The sequence below is a fragment of the Leucoraja erinacea genome, chromosome 1, assembly GCF_028641065.1.
Source record: "Leucoraja erinacea ecotype New England chromosome 1, Leri_hhj_1, whole genome shotgun sequence".
NCBI lineage: Eukaryota > Metazoa > Chordata > Chondrichthyes > Rajiformes > Rajidae > Leucoraja > Leucoraja erinaceus.
The window spans coordinates 68,089,228-68,113,596 of record NC_073377.1 but is presented as its reverse complement, the minus strand read 5'-3'; the positions used below and the strand labels follow the sequence as shown (position 1 = coordinate 68,113,596).

The 24,369-nt window shown below is 41.8% G+C and overlaps 1 protein-coding gene across 1 annotated transcript in view; it reads left to right on the top strand.

Moving 5' to 3' along the window:
* The window catches only part of gabrb1 (gamma-aminobutyric acid type A receptor subunit beta1), a 264,736-nt gene that overhangs the window by 138,231 nt on the left and 102,136 nt on the right, over positions 1-24,369 (top strand). Inside the window, exon 4 of the mRNA XM_055636706.1 lies at positions 2,828-3,048. Coding sequence (XP_055492681.1) covers positions 2,828-3,048 — 221 coding nt within the window. The remainder of the gene's footprint in view (positions 1-2,827; positions 3,049-24,369) is intronic.

The window sequence follows — 24,369 nt, the reverse complement described above, 5'->3', positions numbered from 1 at the left end:
ACTTCTCCAGTGCTTTTAACACCATCAGGCCTGCACTGCTAGGGAGCAAACTGACGAAGATGTGGGTGGATGCTCCATTGGTGTCCTGGATCACCAACTACCTGACTGGACGACCACAATATGTCAGGCTACAGAACTGTGACTCGGACATGGTAGTGAGCAACACAAGGGCCCCACAGGGGATGGTGCTCTCTCCCTTCCTGTTCACGATCTACACCTCGGACTTCAGATATAACTCGGACTCCTGCCAATTGCAGAATTTTTCAGATGACTCTACAATTGTGGGCTGCATCAGTGAGTGGAGGGAAGCTGAATACAGAGATGTAGTCAACGACTTTGTTGGGTGGTGTGGGCTGAATCACCTGCAGCTCAACACCGTCAACACCAAGAAGTTAGTGGTGGACTTTAAGAGGAGAGGAACACCCCTGGCCCCTGTCTCCATCAATGGTGTGGATGTGCAGTTTGCCAGGGAGTACAGATAGCTTGGAGTGTACCTGGACAGTAAACTGGACTGGTCCAGGAATACTGAGGCCTAGTACAAGAAGGGACAGAGCCGGCACCGCTCCTTCGATGTCTGCAGTAAGATGCTGCAGATGTTCTACCAATCGGTGGTATCCAGTGCCGTTTTCATCGCTGCCGTGTGCCGGGGCAGCAGGACGAAGGCTGCGGATGCCAAGCTCATCAGGAAGGCTGGCTCCGTACTGGGGGCGGAGTTGGATTCATGGGAGGTGGACTTGGAGGGGAGGATGATCCTCAAATGGCGGAGCATCCTGGACAATACGGCTCACCCCCTCCATGACACACTGGTCAACCTGAGGAGTGTCTCCAGCAACAGACTGGTTCCACCAAGATGCAGGACAGAACGCTGCAGTAGATCCTTCTTCCCTGTGACTATCCTATTTACAACCCCTCCCCCTTCTGTCATGGTGTAGACTGAGACTGATTACCCTAAACCCCCCCCATTTTGCACATCCCTCAAGCCTTCCCACTCATCACTTTAATTTCATGTTTCATGTATTTTGTTTTTTATTGTGGCAGATCAATTTCCCTCCTGGGATAAATAAAGTTCTAGTGTCTTGTATCACATCGTTTTAAGATGGTTCAGTACAAGTTTTCAATTATTCAACAATATAGTGTCACATAACAACATTAACAAAGGAGAGATACAAAAAGTTGGAGTAACCGTGCGGGTCAGGCAGCACCTCTGGGGAAAAGGAATAGGTGACGTTTCGGGTCAAGACAAGTTTCGTGTTTAAACAAGGGCCTCGACCTGAAACATCACCTAACCCTTTTCTCCACAGAGGCTGCCTGGATCCGCCAGCCTGTATCCAAAGGTTCTTGCTAAATGGACACTAACCACCTTTCCACATGGTACACTCCAGATCATTATCAGTGTACAATAATGATCATTAATGATGTAAACAACTCTATGAAGGACATTTCCAATCTTGGCTTTTAAATGTTAATCATGGAGGTGGAACATTTCTTTGGAATTTCATCTGCAATATCTAGTAAGATTTAGTTTAGTTTAGTTTAGAGATGCAACGTGAATACACGCCCTTTGGCCCACCGAGTCCGCACCAACCAGTGATCCCCGCATATTAATACAAGCCTACACACACTAGGGACAATTTATACAAACCAAGTATACAAACCCAAGCCAATTAACCTACAGATCTGTTTGTCTTTGGAGTGTGGGAGAAAACCAAAGATTTGGTAGAAAACTCACGCGGTCACAGGTGAGAACGCACAAACTCCGTACAGAGAGCACCCATAGTCGGGATTGAACCGGGTCTCCGATGCTGCAAGGCAGCAACTCTACCGCTGCACAGTGCCGCCCATTTCTTATTAAAGTTGCTGCACCATTTGTCTCTTTCAAACGAATCATTCTATGATATACCAAAGCTTTGTACCCACTTCCCACACTTGCAATTACTGTCATTTTGAAGGTGAGACGGACTTAACTAAGAGAGTGAGTTTATATGTTCCTGAACATTCTGCACATTCTCAACTCTATTTGGAAAGTTATAATTGCTCTGGCATTAAGAAGTAAGAAGGGAGCTATTGAGAATATATTATAAAGCTGAATACTGATAAGAGGGGAATGAAAGATAAATGTAGTAAATTTAAACAAAAAGGATAGAGGAACAAACCTGCGATAGTAAGTGACTTTAATTCCTTTTTTCCCCCTTTGTCTTACTTCGGAACGGATTTCACCATGAACACTCGTTGGCATTTGATATCGTTACTATGCAGCCTTCTCTCCATAGCTAGTGAGCTACTGAATCCATTGATCCTGGATCTGCATTGACGAGCCTCTCAGATGTCAAGCCAGGACCAATGCATGATTTTGCCCTCATTAGCCTTGAAACTTTATGAGGAACTTCATCAGTGATGCATGAAATGACAACAAAGATAACAACTCCTCTGGGACCAAAGAACAAAATTCATCCCATTATGTTCCTTGACAAGATAGCTTCTTACAGATCCCTAGGTACATTTGCTCCACCATGCATTATGAATGAAACGAATATTCAAATACACACTATGTTTTAATTTAAAATGTGAAAAGGCGTTTTAGAAGAACAAGAGGTCTGTGAGCAGCTTGTTACATCCTAATGATACAGAAGCAGTGAATGTTGCTGGAGTGACCCCTGGCTGCTTACTATTCCACCAGGAGTAATATTAAATTGACCTTTATGGGTAGTTTTTTATTCTCTAAGTGCACACTGTAAATGTCAGGGCATGATGAGAGAGGTGAGAGATGAAAAAAACCCTACCTCTTTAAGAGTTAAATAACAAAATGTCCTTTTTGTTTTCTTCACAGGATTACACTCTGACAATGTACTTCCAGCAGTCGTGGAGAGATAAGCGGCTATCTTACTCTGGAATACCTCTGAACCTCACCTTAGACAACAGGGTGGCTGATCAGCTTTGGGTTCCCGACACCTATTTCATTAATGACAAGAAATCATTTGTGCACGGTGTGACAGTGAAGAACCGTATGATTCGCCTCCACCCAGACGGCACAGTCCTCTACAGCTTGAGGTTTGTATGAACCATACCTAACGCACATCGCAAATAAGGGCTGAGAGACGAAGCTGCGTATATTAATGCATTGCCGCGGCCAGATGTTTTTAATAACTTTAGATTATCTTTCTATATTGACTGATTCCGATTTTATGGGTCATTTCCCCTTCAAGCACTGTTTGAAGGAGAACACAAATGCCCACTCGCAAACTTGTGCTAAATCCGTTCATTAGCTGCCTTTGGAATCAGATCAGTAGGCAAGTCACAGTTAGCCCAGTCTCTAATCTCGGGAAAGCATTTATGTCCATTGACGGCACAGCTCTGATGGGTATGTGAGTCAAGGACGACCCAACCCCAGCCTCATTATGTTCAATTTTAATACATTATTATAAAAGTACAACACAAGAACAGATGCTTCGGCCCACAATTGTTGCTGCACTGTTATAAATAACCCAATTATTTTATTTTCCTTTCTTAAAACTGGGTGTCTATAATTTTGACCAATTTGCAAACTGACATGGGAAGTGTATGTATGCGTGAAGTGCATATATATTTATACAAGCCATTAGAGATGCTTGAATCATGTGATGACCCTGTTGCAGATATTCTAGAGAGTGGAGTTATTTAGCTAGATACATGTGTGGAGAACAGTGATCCAAATCTGGAGCGACAAGAGGCTGCAGATCCTGAAATCTTGAGCAAATAAACAAAGTGCTGAAGGAAATCAGCTGGTCAGACAGAATCTGTGTAGTAAAGTGGATAGGTGTTCCAGTTTGAACCCTTTTTCATACTGATGAGAAATATTTATCTACTTAAACTGGGTTACAACAGCAATGATCAACAATATATCATGAAAATGACCAAAATTACCAAAATAAATTTCCTTTAATTTTTGAAACTATATCCTCTCAATAAATGAAGAAAAGTCCCGATGCAAAACATTGCCTGTCCCTTTCCCTCCACAGATGCTGCCTGACCCATTTAGTTCCTCCAACACTTTGTTTTGGTTCAACTCTCCTTGTTTCACAGAATTGAGTCACTTCTGTTTGATGAGGCATCCACGATCCCACCTGATCTCTTGGCCACAGGCTAAATATTCAATTGTTTTCAGCTGCTCTTCTAGCCTCCGTTAGGGTGTCCTAGAGTGGTGCTGAATTGTTTAGCAAGCTGAAATAAAGATATTGTTCACCTTTCTTCCTATGTGTAATGTATATCTCGACCATGGAATAAAAAAGGCTGTAACATAGGATTCAGAATTATTGAGAGGATATGGCTTCTAAAATCGTCAACGTTATTTCCGAAGAAGCTTCTTTTTCATGGTTTATCACTGAGCATTGCTTTCCAGCCCAGTTTAAGTAGATTGATTTTGCTCAGTATTTCCTGCTATACATAACCGTGCAAAAAGACTGAGTTACTCCAGCATTTGGTGTCTACCTTCGATTTAAACCAGCATCTGCTGTTCTTTCGTACAAACTGCGCAAAAAGATGTGGGTTTCAAGAAAATAACTCAGTCACATTATAAAACTCTTTGAAAGCCTAAAAGCTTCAAATCTCAAAGGTTAATCTTAATAAATGAACCAGGCATTGATGAAGACTGGAGAGATCTTCATGACTGAGCGCCATTCTGAGATTAGTTGGCGATTGTAGCAAGTAGGTTACATTTACATCTGAATTCAATTCAAGCTTTAGTCAAATCATGATGGTATCTATAGCGAGTAGTTCATTTTGGGGGGAGTATATTCTCGGCACTAATACTAATCCAGCGCGATGTCAACGTTCTTTTCACATTAGAAGACTTTTCATTTTTTCAGGCTTGAAACTAAATCCTTCCATTTCTATAACCATGTAAATTAGATATAAAAACATGTTATATTGGTGAAAATCTTTGGAGATAAAAATGCTAATACACAAAGGGTTTGAGTATCCAAGATCACAGCTTTTTTGGGTCCATGAAAATCAATAGGGAACAAGATCTAATTTCCGAGGAAAGAACTTTTTTAATACTTGAGATATGAAAGGTGTCAAATTAAACTTAAGGTCTGATGCGATAAATTGCAGACTTGATTTTTAAAATCTCACAATTTTGTAACATTGCTACATTTACATCTGAATTCAATTCAAGCTTTAGTCAAATCATGATGGTGAAGATATGGGGAGATATTAATGACTAATACCCCCCTCACCTACAAATCTAATACTGAAGAGTATCTCAGCGGGGTCTTGACCGGAAACCCCCCTCCAAATCAATCTGAAGAATGGTCTTGACCGGAAACATCCCCTATCCATGTTCTCCCAAAGATGCTGCCTGACCCGCTGAATTCCTCCAGCACTTTGTGTCCTTTCTTGAATTTTAATCTTTCCACATGGAATGGGTGCAAGGTGATTTATAGCCCGTGAAGATGGGGAATCCTTTGATCACCCACTTGCCTGAATAAGTCCTTGGTTCAGGCAATTGAATAATAGGAAGTGGGAAGGAGCACATAAACCTTCCCTCAAGGTCATAATTATTTTAATAGATTGCCTACCTAATTTCTTCTGATTAGCTCATCCATATATTCAGACATTCTGGTTTAAAAAAAGATTATTATTATTTGAGAAACTGAATTCAATCATTACAAACTGATTTAAGACATTTTGATGCTGCAGTTTTCATGCATATCAACTCTTAATTATCCATTGCTATGTCTTTTGAGGCTTTGTGGAATTTAGTGTCCAGTAATTAAAAAAATTCTAAACAATTTTAATCAATTAATCGTTGACCTGTAATGTTGAATCCCATAGTAAGAAACCCATGGTATCAATAAGGTGATTCCTTTAGAAAAACAGCAACATTTTTGGTTGTGAAAGAATAATTTTATTAAAGCAATAATCAGGAGCACTCATTCATTCACAGCGATAAATCTGCACCATTTCCAAACTTGTGAATGTGTACAATGTCAAGCCCCAATAACAATAATTCTCCTTGTCAGAATGATTAGTTACAGCTTCAAAGCAGCTGTGTTCTTCGGGCAGAAAGGCAATAATAATTTCATTTATTGCAGCCTGGAATAACCATTTTCTAAGAACTTATTGGTGGAGAGCTGCCAACATGACAACATGAACAAATTATAACATCAGTTTAATGAGGGCCTTCACTTCTTCCAATGACTGCTGGCTCTTCCCTTCCCTCATATTGCATCCCAACCGCACAGTGATGCAGCTGGTAGAGCTACTGTTTCACAGCGCCAGAGACCCGCATCAGATCCTGACCTTGGGCATTCTCCATGAGAGCAGCTGGGCTTTCTCAAAGTGCTCTGGTTTCCTCCCACATCCGAAAGACATGCAGTTTGTAGGTTAAGTGGCCTCTACAAAATTGCACCAAGTGTGTAGGGAGTGCATGGGAAAGTGGAATAATTTTGAACTCCGGTGAACCAGTGATTGATGGTCAGCATGGACTCGGTGGGCCGAAGGGACTTTACCTCCAAACTAAAAATTTGCTGTTTTTGTTTCAATTCCTGATGGATCTCCTTGGTGATGTAGTTGATTTATCTCTATGGAATTCACTGAAGGAGGTAACAAGATTATTCAAAATTATTTTGGAAATCAATACCACATCTCCAGAGGATACCTCCTTAATTTTGACTCATTTGCATAAATATAGTGAAAGTGCAATAATCAGTTGATATTTTAGTCTTAAATTGTGCTTGCAAGTATTTCAGTTCCTGGTCTTCTGACCAATCCCTTGTTCTTGAGCAAATGCTGTGTGCACGCAGCAACATTAGATGATCATCAATACCCCAGCCATGCATCTTAAAATATTAAATGGGATTTCAAGTCAAACAACTAATTAAGTGCACGGCCTTTAGAACATAAAGCCAATAGATTGTGTAGATGATTAATTTGGCTAAACATTGCAGTGGCTAGATGCTTACCATGCCAAGGTATCTTTCTTTAACTCATTTTACACTTGTTTGTCATGCTGACAATGTGCACATACGCCTTCTCCACTCCAAAACAAACTTCCCTGTTTCTGACAGTCATTTAAATTTTGTCAGTGGAAACTTTTCCCCAGATTGACTACCCAGAAACCATGTGATCCATTCCTTTTTGCTTCATGGCCATATTCTGACAGGTGTCCTTTTATATTAATCATTTTTACTGCTTGTTCTACAAATGGGTGGATGTCTGCACCAGTGCAATCAGTTCAGTGCAATCAGTTCTCTACCCGACTCACATCAGAAGTAAATTTTGCAAGGCCTTGAATGTTCTCATATGCACTATATCCATTGCAGAGATTTCCATAATTGATACGATACGACACAATATAACTTTATTTACCCCATGAGGGAAATTGATCTGCCAACAGTCATAAAACACAAAATACATCAAACATGAAATTAAAATGACGAGTGGAAAGGATTGGGGAGGGGAGGGGAGGGGGAGTCAGTCTACCCCACGACAGAAGGGGGAAGACTTGTACAGTTTGATAGCCACAGGGAAAAAGGATCTCCTGTGGTGATCTGTCCTGCATCTTGGTGGAACCAGTCTGTTGCTGGAGGTACTCCTCAGGTTGACCAGTGTGTCATGGAGTCGATAAGCTGTATTGTCCAGGATGCTCTACAGTTTGAGGAGCTTCCTCCCCTCCAAGACCACCTCCCATGAATCCAACTCCACCCCCAGGATGGAGCCAGCCTTCCTGATGCATTCCTGATGTTAATCCTGTACAATCAGGAGAGGCCTTGCAAGCAGTTAGCGCATATGCATTTCACCTGGAATTTGGAATGAGATGAAAGTTGAACATTGTTCATCTAATCCTGTATGAATATATTTTCGTATTGTCCATTGCCATGACCTACATGAATAGCCTGACTCCAATGTATTACTTCATGGTCGATCAGTAATCATACACAAACTCTATTTGCAATCATGTGTCCATCAAGCTTTTAACCTAAAGCAAACTTTAGTGTTTTCCTTGATTGTTAATTTGAAACGAATGGGTTTTTAAATATCAACATTACTCTTTTCATTCAAGGCCAGTGGCATCCCTCAGTAATGCCAAATGCAGAAGCAGTTTATATGCAACATTATTCATGTAAACAACAGAATCATGTTTGAGTATACTTGAAATTAAGAAGTCAAATACAATGCAGATCATAAACAGAAATTGGATATATTGCCTTTGCCTCCAGGTTCCATTTAAATTTAAATAAGAGTACTCTTCAATACAAGTATTAAACTAAGCTCAGTTAAATTAAATTCAATGACAGGGAAGTACTAATCAGCATCTCCCTCAACATCTTCAGCAACATTGTTATTATCACCATCTGATGGAACTTCATTGCTATTTCATTTCAAATTATTTTAATTGTGTATTTAATAGATCGGACGTTAACCAGATCAGGCCAGATTTAATGCATAATCAGTATTATAAAGACTTCAAAAACACATTAGATGGATGTGAGCATCCTAATGAGCAGTTATTGTGTATCATATCTATCCATTATCGATTGTAATTTTAAAATGTAATTGCATGAAACAATGTAGGGATTGAAATGTTGACAAAATTCAGACCCATTAATTTGCTAACACCTCATTCCTAAATGGGACAGGTTACTCTGTTCAAAATCCTGCTTCATCCAGTGATCCGTCTTGTGATGTACCATGACATCTCTCATTCAGGTAAATGTGAGGTTATCCATTTTGGTGGCAAAAACGGGAAAGCAGATTATTATCTAAATGGTGGCCGATTGGGAAAGGGGGAGATGCAGCGAGACCTGGGTGTGTCATGGTACACCAGTCATTGAAGGTAGGCATGCAGGTGCAGCAGGCAGTAAAGAAAGCGAATGGTATGTTGGCTTTCATAGCAAGAGGATTTGAGTATAGGAGCAGGGAGGTTCTACTGCAGTTGTACAGGGTCTTGGTGAGACCACACCTGGAGTATTGCGTGCAGTTTTGGTCTCCAAATCTGAGGAAGGACATTATTGCCATAGGGGGAGTGCAGAGAAGGTTCACCAGACTGATTCCTGGGATGTCAGGACTGTCATGAAAAAACAATGGATAGACTTGGTTTATACTCTCTAGAATTTAGGAGATTGAGAGGGGATCTTATAGAAACTTACAAAATTCTTAAAGGGGTTGGACAGGCTAGATGCAGGAAGATTGTTCCCGATGTTGGGGAAGTCCAGGACAAGGGGTCACAGCTTAAGGATAAGGGGGAAATCCTTTAAAACCGAGATGAGGAGAACTTTTTTCACACAGAGAGTGGTGAATCTCTGGAACTCTCTGCCACAGAGGGTAGTTGAGGCCAGTTCATTGGCTATATTTAAGAGGGAGTTAGATGTGGCCCTTGTGGCCAAGGGGATCAGAGGGTATGGAGAGAAGGCAGGTACGGGATATTGAGTTGGATGATCAGCCATGATCATATTGAATGGCGGTGCAGGCTCAAAGGGCCGAATGGCCTACTCCTGCACCTAATTTCTATGTTTCTATGTTTCTATCGGTATATCGTGGTGTATTCAACAGTGCACTAGATGTTCATAGCAGTGACTAGTGGGGTGCCGCAAGGCTCGGTGCTGGTACCCCAGTTATTTAAAATATATATTAATGATTTAGACAAGGGAATTAAATGTAAACATCTCCAAGTTTGCAAATCTGGATGGCAGTGTGAGCTGCGAGGAGGATGTTATGAGGCTACAGGTGACGTGGACAGGTTGGGTGAGTGGGCAGAAGCATGGCAGATGCAGTATAATGTGCATAAATATGAGGTTATCCACTTTGGTAGCAAGACAGTGAGACAGATTTATATCTGAATGGTGTCAGATTTGGAAAAAAGGAGGTGCAATGAGACCTGGGTGTCCTTGTACATCAGAGTCTGAAAGTAAGCATGCACGTACAGCAGACAGTGAAGAAAACTAATGGCATGTTGGCGTTCATTGTGAGAGGATTTGAGTTTACGAGCGAGGAGGTCCTGCCGCTGTTGTACAGGGCCCTGGTGAGACCACGCCTGGAGTATTGTGTGCAATTGTGGTCTCCTAATTTGAGGAAGGACATTATTGCTATAGAGGGAGTGCAGCGTAGGTTCACCAGGTTAATTCCCGGGATGGCGGGGCTGACCTATGATGAAAGAATGGGTCCACTGGGCTCGTATTCACTAGAATTTAGAAAGATGAGAGGAGATCTTATAGAAACATATACAATTCTTAAAGGATTGGACAGGCTAGATGCAGGAAAAATGTTCCCGATATTGGGGGAGTCCAGAACCAGGGTTCACAGTTTAAAAATAAGGGGTAGGCCATTAGAAATGAGATGAGGAAAAAGTTTTTCACTCAGAGAGTTGTGAATCTGTGGAATTGTCTGCCACAGAAGGCAGTGCAGGTCAATTCACTGGATGTTTTCAAGAGAGAGTTAGATTTAGCTCTTAGGGCTAAAGGCTCAAGAGATATGGGGGGAAAAGCAGGAACTGGGTACTGATTGTGGATGATCAGCCATGATTATATTGAATGGCGGTGCTTGGTTGAAGGGCTGAATGGCCTACATCCGAACCTAGTATCTATGTTTCTATGCATACATTAATTTTGATTATGGTCATGGTGCTGCAATGATCACAGGACTATAAGACAATGAAAACTGGGAACAGAAATAGATCAGACACAACCTTAAGGCCTATAGAGGGAACCTTGTACGTTTTCATGTGTAGGAAACAACTGCAGATGCTGGTTTAAACCGAAGATAGACATAAAAATCTGGAGTAACTCAGCGGGATAGGTAGCATCTCTGGAGAGAAGGAATAGGGACTTCTTCAGTCTGAAGAAGGACCTCGACCCGAAACGTCACCCGTTCCTTCTCTCCAGAGATGCTGCCTATCCCGCTGAGTTACTCCAGATTTTTGTGACTATCTTGTATGTTTTCATTCTTGAAATGATCCCATCTATGATTAAGGTCAGTGTCGGGGCTGCAGTTGGGGTAAGGGAGAGCGAACGGATGACTATTCACTGAGATTCATGGCAAGGGGTTATGGAGGCAAGAACTAGAGTTTAGGAAGGGGCTCTGCAAATAATTTCAGAGGTTGGGATCGGTGAGAACTCTGTAAGGAATATTGGGAACAGCGACAGGGAGAGAGAACTAAAACGTGAGAAGGCACAAGTAATTGGGTGGTAGTTACGCAAATGGCAAATGGGGTCGGTGTACAAGGCATCTATCTTTAGCCTTGAGCAAATTGTGAGGGGTTGGTGCATGTCAAGTCAAGAGTCAAGAATGTTGTATTGTCATATGACCCAGATAGGACAATGAAATTCTTGCTGGCTGCAGCACAACAGAATATGTAAACATAGTATATAACGGGAGAAAAAAAGTTCAGTGTGTATATATACACATGCACACGTACTCAATAAACAAACAAATATAGTGCAATAATAATAACAGTCTGTTGTAGTTCAGAGCTTATTTGTTGTTGTGTTTAATAGCCTGATGGCTGTAGGGAAGAAGCTGTTCCTGAACCTGGACGTTACAGTTTTCAGGCTCCTGTACCTTCTTCCCGATGGCAGTGGTGAAATGAGTATGTGGCCAGGATGCTGTGAGTCTTTGATGATGTTGGCTGCCTTTTTGAGGCAGCGACTTTGATAGATTCCTTCGATGGTCGGGAGGTCAGAGCCAGTGATGGACTGGGCAGTGTTCACTACTTTTTGCAGTCTTTTCTGCTCCTGGAATGTTCAAGTTGCTGAACCAGGCTACAATGCAACCAGTCAGTGTGCTCTATACTGTGCACCTATAGAAGTTCAAGAGAAATATCTTTATATACAGAATCTCTGTAATCTTCTCAGGAAGTAGAGGCACTGATGTGCCTTCTTTATAATTGCATCAGTGTGCTGGGTCCGGGAATGATGAGGTGGAGGATTTTTGCTGGATTCAATGTTCTGGGGTTGGTGGTGACAACTGATACGGAAATAAATTCAGGAGCACAAGAGTAAACCACAGCCAACAGTGCACTATCCAAATAAAGAGCTGGTCATTTAGGTCATCAACATCATCAGCCGGTTCGAGGGGCTGAATGGCTCACTGCTGTTCCTATTGCATTTGTTCTTATGATTCAGGGCAGAAATGATGATAGTTATAATCTATTCCAGAAAAAGTTGATTTTCAGACACATAGCATCCAAAAGAACGGTGCTACATATAAATTTCTAAAGAAACAGGTTTTCATTATTTTATTTTACTGTAAACTCCAATAGATATCGAAGAATAAATAAGCAGCAGCAAAATGCTCTGTGTACTCTTAACTTTGTACTCCCAAAGGGGATGGGCATTTAAGCACCACCGTGTTTTAAAGCCATACAGAGTGAACCAGCGTGGACTTGGTGGGCCGAAGGGACTGTTTCCATGCTGTATCTCCAAAGTAAACTAAACTCAAGCTAGATCGGAAAACATTCTCAGCATTGACATTTCAAATCACAGCTTAATGTTGGAAGGATATGATGATTACATTGGCATTACATGATACATTCTCACACTTGCATCAGACCAGATGTCAATCTGAAATAAAAACAGAAACTGTTTGAAACACTTTGCACATCAAGAAGCATCGGTGGGAAAAGAAACAGAATTAACTCCTCAGGCCAAGGGCACCCTTCATATGTCTTTCCAGCGCATGCAGTGTTTTAATTTTGAAATTCAAATTGTTCTGTTGCAAGCCTGGAACAGTCCAACATATCCTAAGACATCAACTTGATAATGAATTAGATAGGGTGGTGCAAATCAGTGTGCTTGTTAGCAGGCCATATCGATCTTGGCAGTCCAGACCTAAACCTAAACCAGAAGGTGCCACTGTGTGTTGATAACAAAGTCACACTAAACCAAGCTATAGACTGTGTGCAATGTCTGCTACTCACTCAACAAGAATTGTTGGCATAAGGCAAGGAATGCATCATGGCTTATGTAACCAAGATAACTCACTGATTGCCAAAAGTACAGAAGAAGATCCTGGCAGAAGAGTTTAGAAGAGTACAATGCAACATTGAAATAAAGGTATCATTGTAACACAAAGTTGTGTGTTTTAGTTTGAAGGTTGTGGTCAGTAGCTGACAACCAGTGAAGGGAATAAGAGGCCATCACCAACACACACAAGCCTGAAAATATAGCAGAGCTGTGGTTGTTCCCAGGACTAATGTGTGATTGATTGCACATTATTGTTTTGCAATCTCGCTATGGTTCTCACAATACTCTGTCAGTTGTTGAAAAAAAAGCATGTAGAATGGATGTACAACCAAATACAGAATGTACAATGAATGAGGCACAAGGAACTACACATGCTGGAATCTTGAATAAAACATATAGTGCCGGAGGAACGATAGTGCTGGTGGTACACAAAAAAGCTGGAGAAACTCAGCGGGTGCAGCAGCATCTATGGAGCGAAGGATCCGGAGAGAAGAGGAGAACTTCTTCAAGGTAGGCATACCTTGAAGAGATAACGCAGTGGAGTATACAAAGTGTTTAAGAAGGAACTGCAGATGCTGGAACAGATAGTGCTGGTGGGTCAGCCAGCATCTTTGGAGAGAATAACAGGTGACTTTTCAGGTTGGAACCTAACATCCGACAGGTGAATGCTTGAAAAGTCTACCATGCAGAGTTTGGCAAAGCTATTGCGCATTTTTGAAATTGGAACTTGGATGCTTTGGTTTGTAACTTGAAACCAATGGCCTACATACAGCCAGTAACGAAAAGGGCGAGGCATCCAAAGCATGAAAATGCAGCAGAGCTGGTGTTGGTGTGATAAGTGAAATTCACCATGTTCATTACAATACTGGGGACAAGTAATGTGCGGGTGCAGTTATAAGCCATGCAACTGATGATGGATAAGGAGACCATTCTTTTTACTTCTCTTTTCAGAAGAAATACAATTATGCGGAAATCAGGAAGGAAGCTTTTGGGAGTAGGAAATGGCATCCATTTATATTAGGTAGTCGCTTTACACTTGTAGCTATTACATTTGATGTGATATCCCATAATACACACTGTGGTACCATCAATAATGCAATGGTAAACTGCTATTATAATGTATTATAGTAATGCAATGAAACAATTGAGCAGAGGAATTACAAACCGGAGACAATTACGCTATTGCATGAGAACTCTCATATTGGAAGTAAAAATGTGTCAAAGGTTATGGGGAGAAGGCAAGAGAATGGGGTTGAGAAAGATAGTTCAGCCATGATTGAATGGCTGAGTAGACTTTATGGGCCAAATGGCCTAATTCTGCTCCTATAACTTATGAACTTATGAAAATGGGATCTACTCAATAAAGACTGTCAATGAGAACTTTCAAGTGACTGCATCTGAAATGGTAGCCAAGACCCAGAAAGAATCAGTGTTGAAAATGATCTATTATCAGATGGTTGGGTTTGGCCTATGTATTGTCGGGGTTGAAAAAGAATCAAGGGATATAGGTGAAGGGCAAGTGAGTGGTGCTGTGAGGTAAGATCAGCTATTTACAATATACATTAATGATTTAGATGAAGGAATTAAAAGTAACATTAGCAAATTTGCAGATGACACAAAGCTGGGTGGCCGTGTGAACTGTGAGGAGGATGCTATGAGGATGCAAGGTGACGGACAGCTTGGGCGAGTGGGCAGATGCATGGCAGATGCAGTTTAATGTGGATAAATGTGAGATTATTCAATTGGGTGGCAAGAACAGAAAGGCAGATTATTAACTGAATGGGAAAAGGGGAAGTACAAAGACATCTGGGTGTCCTTATACATCAGTCACTGAAAGTAAGCATGCAGGTACAGCAGGCAGTGAAGAAAGCGAATGGCATGTTGGCCTTCATAACAAGAGGAGTTTAGTATAGGAGTAAAAATGTCTTTCTGCAGTTGTACAGGGCCCTGGTGAGATCACACCTGGAGTATTGTGTGCAGTTTTGGTCTCCTAATTTGAGGAAGGACATTCTTGCTATTGAGGGAGTGCAGCCAAGGTCAACAAAGTTAATTCCCGGGATGGCGGGACAGTCATATGTTGAAAGTATGGAGCGACTGGGCTTGTATACACTGGTTTTAGAAGGATGAGGAAGGATCTTATTGAAACATATAAAATTATAAAAGGACTGGACAAGCTAGATTGGACACGCTAGAGACTGGAAACATGTTCCCAATGTTGGGGGAGTTCAGAACCAGGGGCCACAGTTTAAGAATAAGGGGCAGGCCATTTAGAACAGAGATGAGGGAAAACGTTTTAACCCAGAGAATTGTGAATCTGTGGAATTCTCTGGCTCAGAAGGCAGTGAATGCCAATTCTCTGGATGCTTTCAAGGGAGATAGAGCTCTTAAAGATAGCGGAGTCAAAAGATGTAGGGAGAAGGCAGGAACGGGGTACCGATTGTGGATGATCAGCCATGATCACAGTGAATGGCGGTGCTGGCTCAAAGGGCCGAATGGCCTACTCCTGCACCTATTGTCTATTGTTTAGTCTATTGAATCTCAGTATTTTCTTGGGAAGGATCTCCCACATCGCTGTTAAGGAATTCCTGGATTAGACCCAGCAAGATGATATCTCTAAATTGACGGTGTGGACTCAGCAATGGTAATGCTATTGAATGTCAAGGGTAGGTGGTTTGTGAAATGTAATAGTATGAAATATATATTTGTTTCTTCCTATCATCTGGCTTCAAATGGAGCAGTTATAGATCAATCAGAATAGTGAAGGAAGCTCAAAAGAAATAAGTTTTATATGAATATTCAAAACTCAGCATGAAACATTACTTGGCCAATTACATGCTGAAAAGGCTCTGCACAGTCCCATGAGGTGTAACCAGTGCAACTCTCAATCAAGAGATATTCATCAGCCTTTAACAACCAAATTTGGATTATAGATTTGAACAGAAGCTATTGGGTCAAAAACATCACTTTGGCAGCTTACAACCCAGTGGTATGAATATTGATTTCCCTAATTTCAAGTAACCCTTGCATTCCCTCTCTCTCCGTTCCTCCCTCACACTACTCGTCTTGCTAGTTTCACTATTCGTATCCCTTCATTATCATCTCGTCCACATCCAACTGTGGGCAATTGTGGGCTCCACCTTTCCTGAGATCGTTGCTGGCTCTGATTTGTTCTGTACCTATTCATATCTCTAGTATCCCTCTCCCCTGACTCTCAGTCTGAGGAAGGGTCTCGACCCGAAACGTCACCTACTCCTTTTCTCCAGAGATGCAGCCTGACCCACTGAGTTACTCCAGCATTTTTTTGTCTATCTTTGCTTTGGCATTATAGAGTCAGAGAATGATACAGCGTGGAAACAGGTGCCTCGGCCCAACTTGCACACCGGCCAACATGTCCCAGCAAAACTAGTCGCACCTGCCTGCATTTGGTCCATATCCCTCCAAACCTGTCCTATTCATGTACCTGTCTAACTGTTTCTTAAATGTTGGGATAGTCCCAGCCTCAACTACCACATCTTGCAGCTTGTTCCATACACCCACCACCCTTTGTGTGAAAATGGTACCCCTCAGATTCCTATTAAATCTTTTCCCCTTCACCTTGAACCTATGTCCTCTGGTCCTCGATTCACCTCTTCTGGGCAAGAGACACTGTGCATCTACCCGATCTATTCCTCTCATGATTTTATACACCTCAAAAAGATCACTCCTCATCCTCCTATGATCCAAGAAATAGAGTCACAGCCCACTCAACCTCTCCCTATAGCACAGACCCTCTAGCCCAGGCAACATTCTTGTAAATCTTCTCTGTACCCTTTCCAGCTTGACAACATCTTTCCTATAACAAGGTGCCCAGAACTGAACACAATACTCTAAATGTGGCTTCACCAACATCTTATACAACTTCGCAATTTCTATACTGATGAAGGCCAATGTGCCAAACGCCTTTTTGACCACCCAATCTACCTATTAATCAGAAGGAACATAGTTGTGTTATCCTTGATCCTTTTGTGGGTCGACCTCATGCTAGTGGAGGTAGTAGATGCTTGTGGAACCAAAATGAACACACAACGGCTCTTTTTTTTTGTAGACTGAACTCAACATTTGTTTAGGTCAAGAAATGACAAAGTAGATATGACAAAGAAACAAAGCCTTCTTTGACTTCAAATACAGAATAAAACTGTCCAAAAGTTGATTCAACATCAAAACCCATAAAAGATCAAGAACACTCCAAAAACAGTTACTTAACTAGATTTACAGTGTGGAACAGAAGTTTTGACCCAACAAAGTACATGCCAGCCATACAGACACACAGGGAACTGCAAATGTTGGAATCTGGCGTTAAAAACAAAATGCTGGAGTAACTCAGCGGATCAGGCAGCGTCTCTGGAGGACATGGATAGAGCACGTTTTGGGTCAGGAACCTTCTTAGTCTGAAGAAGGGTCCGACCCGCTGCATTGTCTATCCATAGATGCTGCCTGACCCTCTGAGGTACTCCAACATTTTCTGTTCTAATATAAATAGCTAGCCTGAATAAGGAACATCATAGATCACCAGCCAGAGCTGGAAGCTGCTGCCTGCCTGCATGCCTTCTTCATGCTTTTTCTTTAGCTGCACGGAGCTGTCCGACAGCATAAATTTAGGAAAAGGATGGTATGTGGCATCCGGTTATTTGAAAATTCCAAAACACTGATTCCACCAACTATCGACCATTGTGGGATGTTGCCGTCATGAAAGTTACTGTACGATTGCAAAATGGTGCCATTGTCAGATTGGTGGAGGACATGGCAAATACCATCAAATGGTAGCACACCTGAAAAAACAGCTTCAAGATCCAGCAATAGCGAAGGATTATCAACTAATAATCAGGCCCCACAGACATGTTTCTGCAGTGGCGTTATATTTCACGTTGATGGATGATTAAGTGCTGCAACATGCAGGATAACAGATGGCTTACAGGTCAGGGCAGTAGTTCAGTTCAGTAATGACTACATAAACAAGGTGAGCCAAGGCTGACCAGTTTATAAATGTCAGGAGAACTAAGATTGAACTGTGGTTGTTCAATTAAATTGACCCCGCCAGCAGTCATTTCCTTATTTTTAGAACAAAATCGATTTGCTTTAAGGATTAAGGAACAAGGTATAGAAGAAGGGTTTCGGCCCGAAACGTTGCCTATTTCATTCGCTCCATAGATGCTGCTGCACCCGCTGAGTTTCTCCAGCTTTTTTGTGTACCTAAGGTATATATATATTTATATGTACATATATATACCTTGTCCTTTAATCCTTAATATAGATATACATATAAATATTAAGGAGATTGCAAACATTTTCTTAATATGTGTTTTTCTTGGTTTATTTATTCTGTGCACTGATCTCTCAGGTAATGCTGAACCCGTGGCGGCACGGTGGCGCAGCGGTAGAGTTGCTGCCTTACAGCGCTTGCAGCGCCGGAGACCCTGGTTTGATCTTGACTACAAGTGCTGTCTGTATGGAGATGTATGTTCTCCCCGTGGGTTTTCTCCGAGATATTCGGTTTCCTCCCACACTCAAAAGACGTGATGGTTTGTAGGTTAATTGGATTGGTACAAGTGTAAATGTTCCTTAGTGTGTGTAGGATAGTGTTAATGTGCGGGAATCGCTGGTCGGTGCGGTCTTGGAGGGCCAAAGGGCCTGTTTCCACACTGTATCTGTAAACTAAACTAAACTTTGCAAATGTATTATTATATCCCTTATAGACAAGCAGAGGATTCCAGGATATTACCCATTAGCATTGAAATATATGTGTGGGAGATACGATTGTAGCGAGCCTGGGGTTGATCAAAAGAGTTGGCCCGGTGGCACAGCTGGTAGAGCTGCTGTCTCACAATGCCAGAGAACCGGGTTCAATCCTGAACCAGGTGCTGTCGGTGTGGAGTTTGCAGGTTCCCCCTGAGACCACGTGGGTTTCCTTCAGGTGCTCTGGTTTCCTCCCACATTTCAAAAACATGTGGGTTTGTAGGTTAATTGGCCTCTTGTAAAATTGCGTAGGGAGTGGATGCAAACGTGGGATAACAGAACTACTGGGAATGGGTCAACCTGGACTACAGATGTTCCCATGCTGTATTTCTAAACTTAACAAAAAATAATGCACAGAGGAGGCCATTGCCATATCATGCCGGCACTGGAGCAATATAACATCTGCTGGATGAACTCAGTGGGTCAAGTGGCATCTGCAGATGGAATGAATAGTACTGCTGGGTGCGGGGGGGGGGGGGGGGGGGGGGGGGGATAGCCAGTATAAAGAGGAGTGGTGAGACAGAAGAGAGAGGTGATTGTTGGACCAGGGAGGGCTGAAGGAGGACTGGCATATGGAGCCAGGTAGTTGAGGGGAAGGTGTGGAGTTGGGAGGCAGAGGTGGGTAGGTGATGGATGGAGGCAGTCGGAAGAGAAAACAAAGCAGAAGGCAGATGGAGGAGAGGGAAGGGTGAAGATGGAGACAGCTGTTGGAAGGTGATAAGTAGGAACATGAAGACTGCCCGTGGTGGAATGTGATAAGTAAGGAAAGTGTCCATGTGGGAGAGATGAAAAGCAAAAGCAGATGTGGGAGCAGGGAAAGAGTGCAAATTAAATGTGTGTGAAATACGTGGGTGGAAAGAGGAGGGAGATGGGGATGAAAATGAGGGATTCCGCCCAGGAGACGGCGTCTGGGAAAGGAGACAGAAAATGGGAGAATCAGAGATGGGAAGGAGAGAGTAAGTTGGGTGAAAGGTGGGGGGAGAGGGGGGGGGGGGGGGGGGGGGGGGGGGGGGAGAATCAGACAGAAGGTACAAATTACCTGAACATGGAGAATTCAATGCTTACACCATTGGGTTGTAGATTACCCCAGACAGAATACGAGGTGTTGTTCCTTCAGTTTGCATTTGGCTGTGAAGAAAGCCATGGACAAACATGTTGGTGTGGGAACGGGAGGGGAGTTGAAATGGCATGCAACTAGGAGCTCAGAATTATGGACAGTGCAGATGCTCTGCAAATTGGTCATCTAGTCTAAGTCACTGGATGGTGGCAAGGGAGATGAGACAAGTTTATTATCGACACTATTGTCCCTTTTCTGCTGACATAATCAAATACATATAATCCTTGTGCACTTCAATCAATTTAGACACTAGAATAACCCAAATACGTTTGTAATAGACTTTTGAGCCTTTCCATTCAGATGTCTGCACCCTCCCTTTGCAAAGTAACCTTTTACTTACACCCAGACAGTGGAACAATCTGAAACATTTCTCCAACCAATGCATTACGATTGTTCAACTGAATGCACTCACCTGGTACATAATTTCTTGTAAATTCACCAGAAATATCTTACAAAACTAATCCGAGGCAAACATATGATGAACTACAATCTCCAACCCACATCAGTGCATTCTCTATTGTGGCACGGGCTGTACAAATTAACTGGCATGGTCACAAGCAGTTAGTTGGGATCATTACCAGTTATAGGCATGATGGAAAGCAGTCTTAATATACATTCTGTTCGGCCACTTACAAAACGCGGAACATGCATGCTCCTTGCTTCCATGAAAATTGCAGTCAGAGTCGTAAAGCACATTGCGCAGAATGGTGTCGGCTAATTTAAAAACCCACCTGATGAATGAATTGTTCAATGATCCACTGGGTTTTGCTTCGAGCCAGCATTCAATGTGATCATGGCTGATCATCCACAATCAGTAACCCGTTCCTGCCTTCTCCCCATATCCCTTGACTCCGCTATCTTTAAGAACTCTGTCCAACTCTCTCTTAAATGCATCCAGAGAACCAGCCTCCCCTCTGAGGCAGAGAATTCCACAGACTCACAACTCTCTGTGTACAAATCTTTTCCTCGTTTCCATTCTAAATGGCTTACCCCTTATTCTTAAACTTTGGCCCCTGGTTCTGGACTCCCCCAGCATCGGGAACATGTTTCCTGCCTTAATAATCTTATATGTTTCAATAAGATCCCCTCTCATCCTTCTAAAGTCCATGGTATACAAGCCCAGCTGCTCCATTCTATCAACATATGACAATCCCTCCATCCCGGGAATGAACCTGGTGAAACTACGCTGTACTCCCTCAATAGCAAGAATGTCCTTCCCTAAAATTGGGAGACTAAAACTGCAGATAATAGTCTATACAACTGCAGAAGGACCTCTTTGCTCCTATACTCAACTCCTCTTGTTATGAAGGCCAACATGCCATTTGCTTTCTTCACTGCCAGCTGTACCTGCATGCTGACTTCCACTGACTGATGAACAAGGACCTTGAGATCCCGTCAGATTTGGCCCCATTTTCAAGTCCCAGTTGTTGTTAAGTGTTCCATTTCTTCTGTATGGTACAAACTGTATGAGATTACATGTTGATAAATGCACTGAAGCTTATTGCAGCCATTGCAAGGTCTCCATGGAGAAAGGCCACAGTTTAAAATCCTCCCATCACTGGAGCCTCCAGACTTGAGCACTGTGTGATAATCTCTCACGATGTTAGGCACCTTGAGACTGATTCCGTGTTGAGATAATGTAAATAATTGAATGGCTGCAGATGAACATCCTCAACTGTATAATTGCAGATAGAGTATATGTTGGGGGGGGGGGAAAGTTGAGTAGCAGACATTATAAATTTCACAACTGAGATTCCTATCAGAAGCACAATTTCATGGACCATGAAATGTTCAATAAGTATTCATGTATCTAGATCTCCATTAGTAGGGGTCAGTCCAGTAGAATTGCATTTCAAAACTTCTATGATCTTTGGTCTCACTCTTTAATTGTCCTAATGTCATAGTTTTTTTAGGTTATTTTGTTCTGGTTCATTCTCTTTAACTGCACCTATTAACTAGTTGAAGAGACCAGGGACTGCAAATGCTGAATCCTGAAGCTAAAAACAAAATGCTGGATGGATGTACTCAGTGGGTCAAGCAGCAATTGTGGGGGTAAAAATAACTGACGATGTTTCCGTTCAAGATCCTACATCAGGACTGACCCATTGAGTTAACGATGTTTAAGAAAGAACTGCAGATGCTGGAAAAATCGAAGGTAGACAAAAAGCTGGGGAAACTCAGCGAGTGATCTGTGGAGCGAAGGAATGGGTGATGTTTTGGGTCTTAAGGATAAGGGGGAAATCCTTTAAAACCGAGATGAGAAGAACTTTTTTCACGCAGAGAGTGGTGAATCTCTGGAACTCTCTGCCACAGAGGGTAGTTGAGGCTAGTTAATTGGCTATATTTAAGAGGGAGTTAGATGTGGCCCTTGTGGCTAAGGGGATCGGGGGTATGGAGGTACGGGATACTGAGTTGGATGATCAGCCATGATCATATTGAATGGCGGTGCAGGCTCGAAGGGCCGAATGGCCTACTCCTGCACCTAATTTCTATGTTTCTATGTTTCTATGTCACCCATTCCTTCGCTCCATAGATGCTGCCTCACCCGCTGAATTTCTCCAGCTTTTTGTCTACCATTAACTAACTCATTGACTGAATGAACATTATAATTTTAATGAACATTATAATAAACATATAACATTAACCAGCATTTGCAGTTCCTTTTTCTACATTTTGACTGAATAAACTTGTTTATATCTTATCTCCATAAATCCATTGACTGAATTAACTAATTTGCATTTTATATCAATGACATTCTACATATACCTCAGTGATCCTTTAACCTGTTCACTGCCAAGTTTTTTTTTCACTATTGCCATGACTGGACTATACTCGGGGGTGGCACTGAACAGGTTTATGGCAATGTGCATGTTAAGGGTTTCTGCAAGTTTAATGTACTGCTTTCAATCATACCAGAGGTGGAAAGGCAAAAATAATTTTAATTAAGTGCAATCCAACCCAGTTACTTGTTTTTCCTTAATCTATTTCTGGTTAACATCAATTCATTATGTAAGTTTCGTGATTGCAGCTGGATACCAGGTAAATTCATATGCCTATTTTAATAAGGAGATTTAATGTGCAACAATATTAAATTAGAGCTGCTTAATATTAACAATTGACATATAACTGGAAAATTATTTAAGTCAGTAATGTTGGAAGGCAGCAAATTTATTAAAGGCATGACTGGCAGAACAAGGTGATAACAACATGATTTAGGCACTGCATTGATTATTGCATCAAAAATGTGCATTGGTGGTGGGTAACTGAGAAAGAAAATTTATACTCCACTCAGGTTTTTATTCCTTGATCACCCATTTCCCAACTGAGTGCAATGTCATTCATCCACAGGATCAGTAATTCACTGATTTCACATCTCTAAAAATTCACAGCCTTTCCTTTAAATTTCATAGAAATCTTTACATTTAGATTGAGAGAGTCCCTATGCATGGTCTCCTGCTTGTGTTTCTGAGCATCACGGATAAAAATTAGTTATTCAATTTGAGCAGCTTACAGTTTTACAAACATTAACAGTTAGAAACATGGAATATCAATAGATTTTAGATTAATTGCATTTTACTCCTCTTCTCATGCTTAAACTGGCACCAAACCAATTAGTGATGACATGCATCATCATAATTCATGGTGACAGTCTATTACTATGTACTTGCTAAATAATGTGCACTGAATAGTGAGGAAAATGATTACATTAACAGACAGGATGTGCAGTGAGATAGAATATCCTCCCATATGCATGCTGGCAGCTGCAACAGCATAACATTGATTTCCATGTGCACTTTGTTCAGCTCCTGACGTGCACTTTGGCAGAATCATTGCCTAAAATTATAAAGGGAAAACATAGTGGAAACATGATATAAAATGCAGGACAGACACATTTCTGAAGTATTTAAAGTACTGAGTTCAGTAGCCTGGAATGCCTGGAGTCCAGTATCACTGAAACCTGGAATGTGCTTGGTGCAGATGAGGTACAAGATGAGATAGAAACATATAACTTATTATAGGATTGGACAGGCTGGATGCAGGAAAATTGTTCCTGATATTGGGGGAGTCCAGAAACAGGGGTCATAGTTTAAAAATAAGGGGTAGGCCATTTAGGACTGAGATGAGGAAAAACTTCTTCACCCAGAGAGTTGTGAGTCTGTGGAATTCCGTGCCACTGAAGGCAGTGGAGGCCAATTCACTGGATGTTTTCAAGAGAGGGTCAGATTTAGCTCTTAGGCTAAAGGAATCAAGGGATATGGGGAAAGAGCAAAACGGGGTACTGATTTTAGATGATCAGCCATGATCATATCGAATGGTGGTGCTGCCTTGAAGGACCGAATGGCCTACTCCTGCACCTATTTCTATGAGGTGTTTCAGCTTTACCTTATATTGAACTTAATGCACAATGAATAAAGACCAAGGACAGAGCCATAGCCCAGTTTATTCATCCACCCAATCCACATTTGGTGTCCAAGATTTAGAAAAGATCTTGTCATGTGTTGAGAATATGGCATGCTAAATTGAAAGAAGCACAAGAAAATT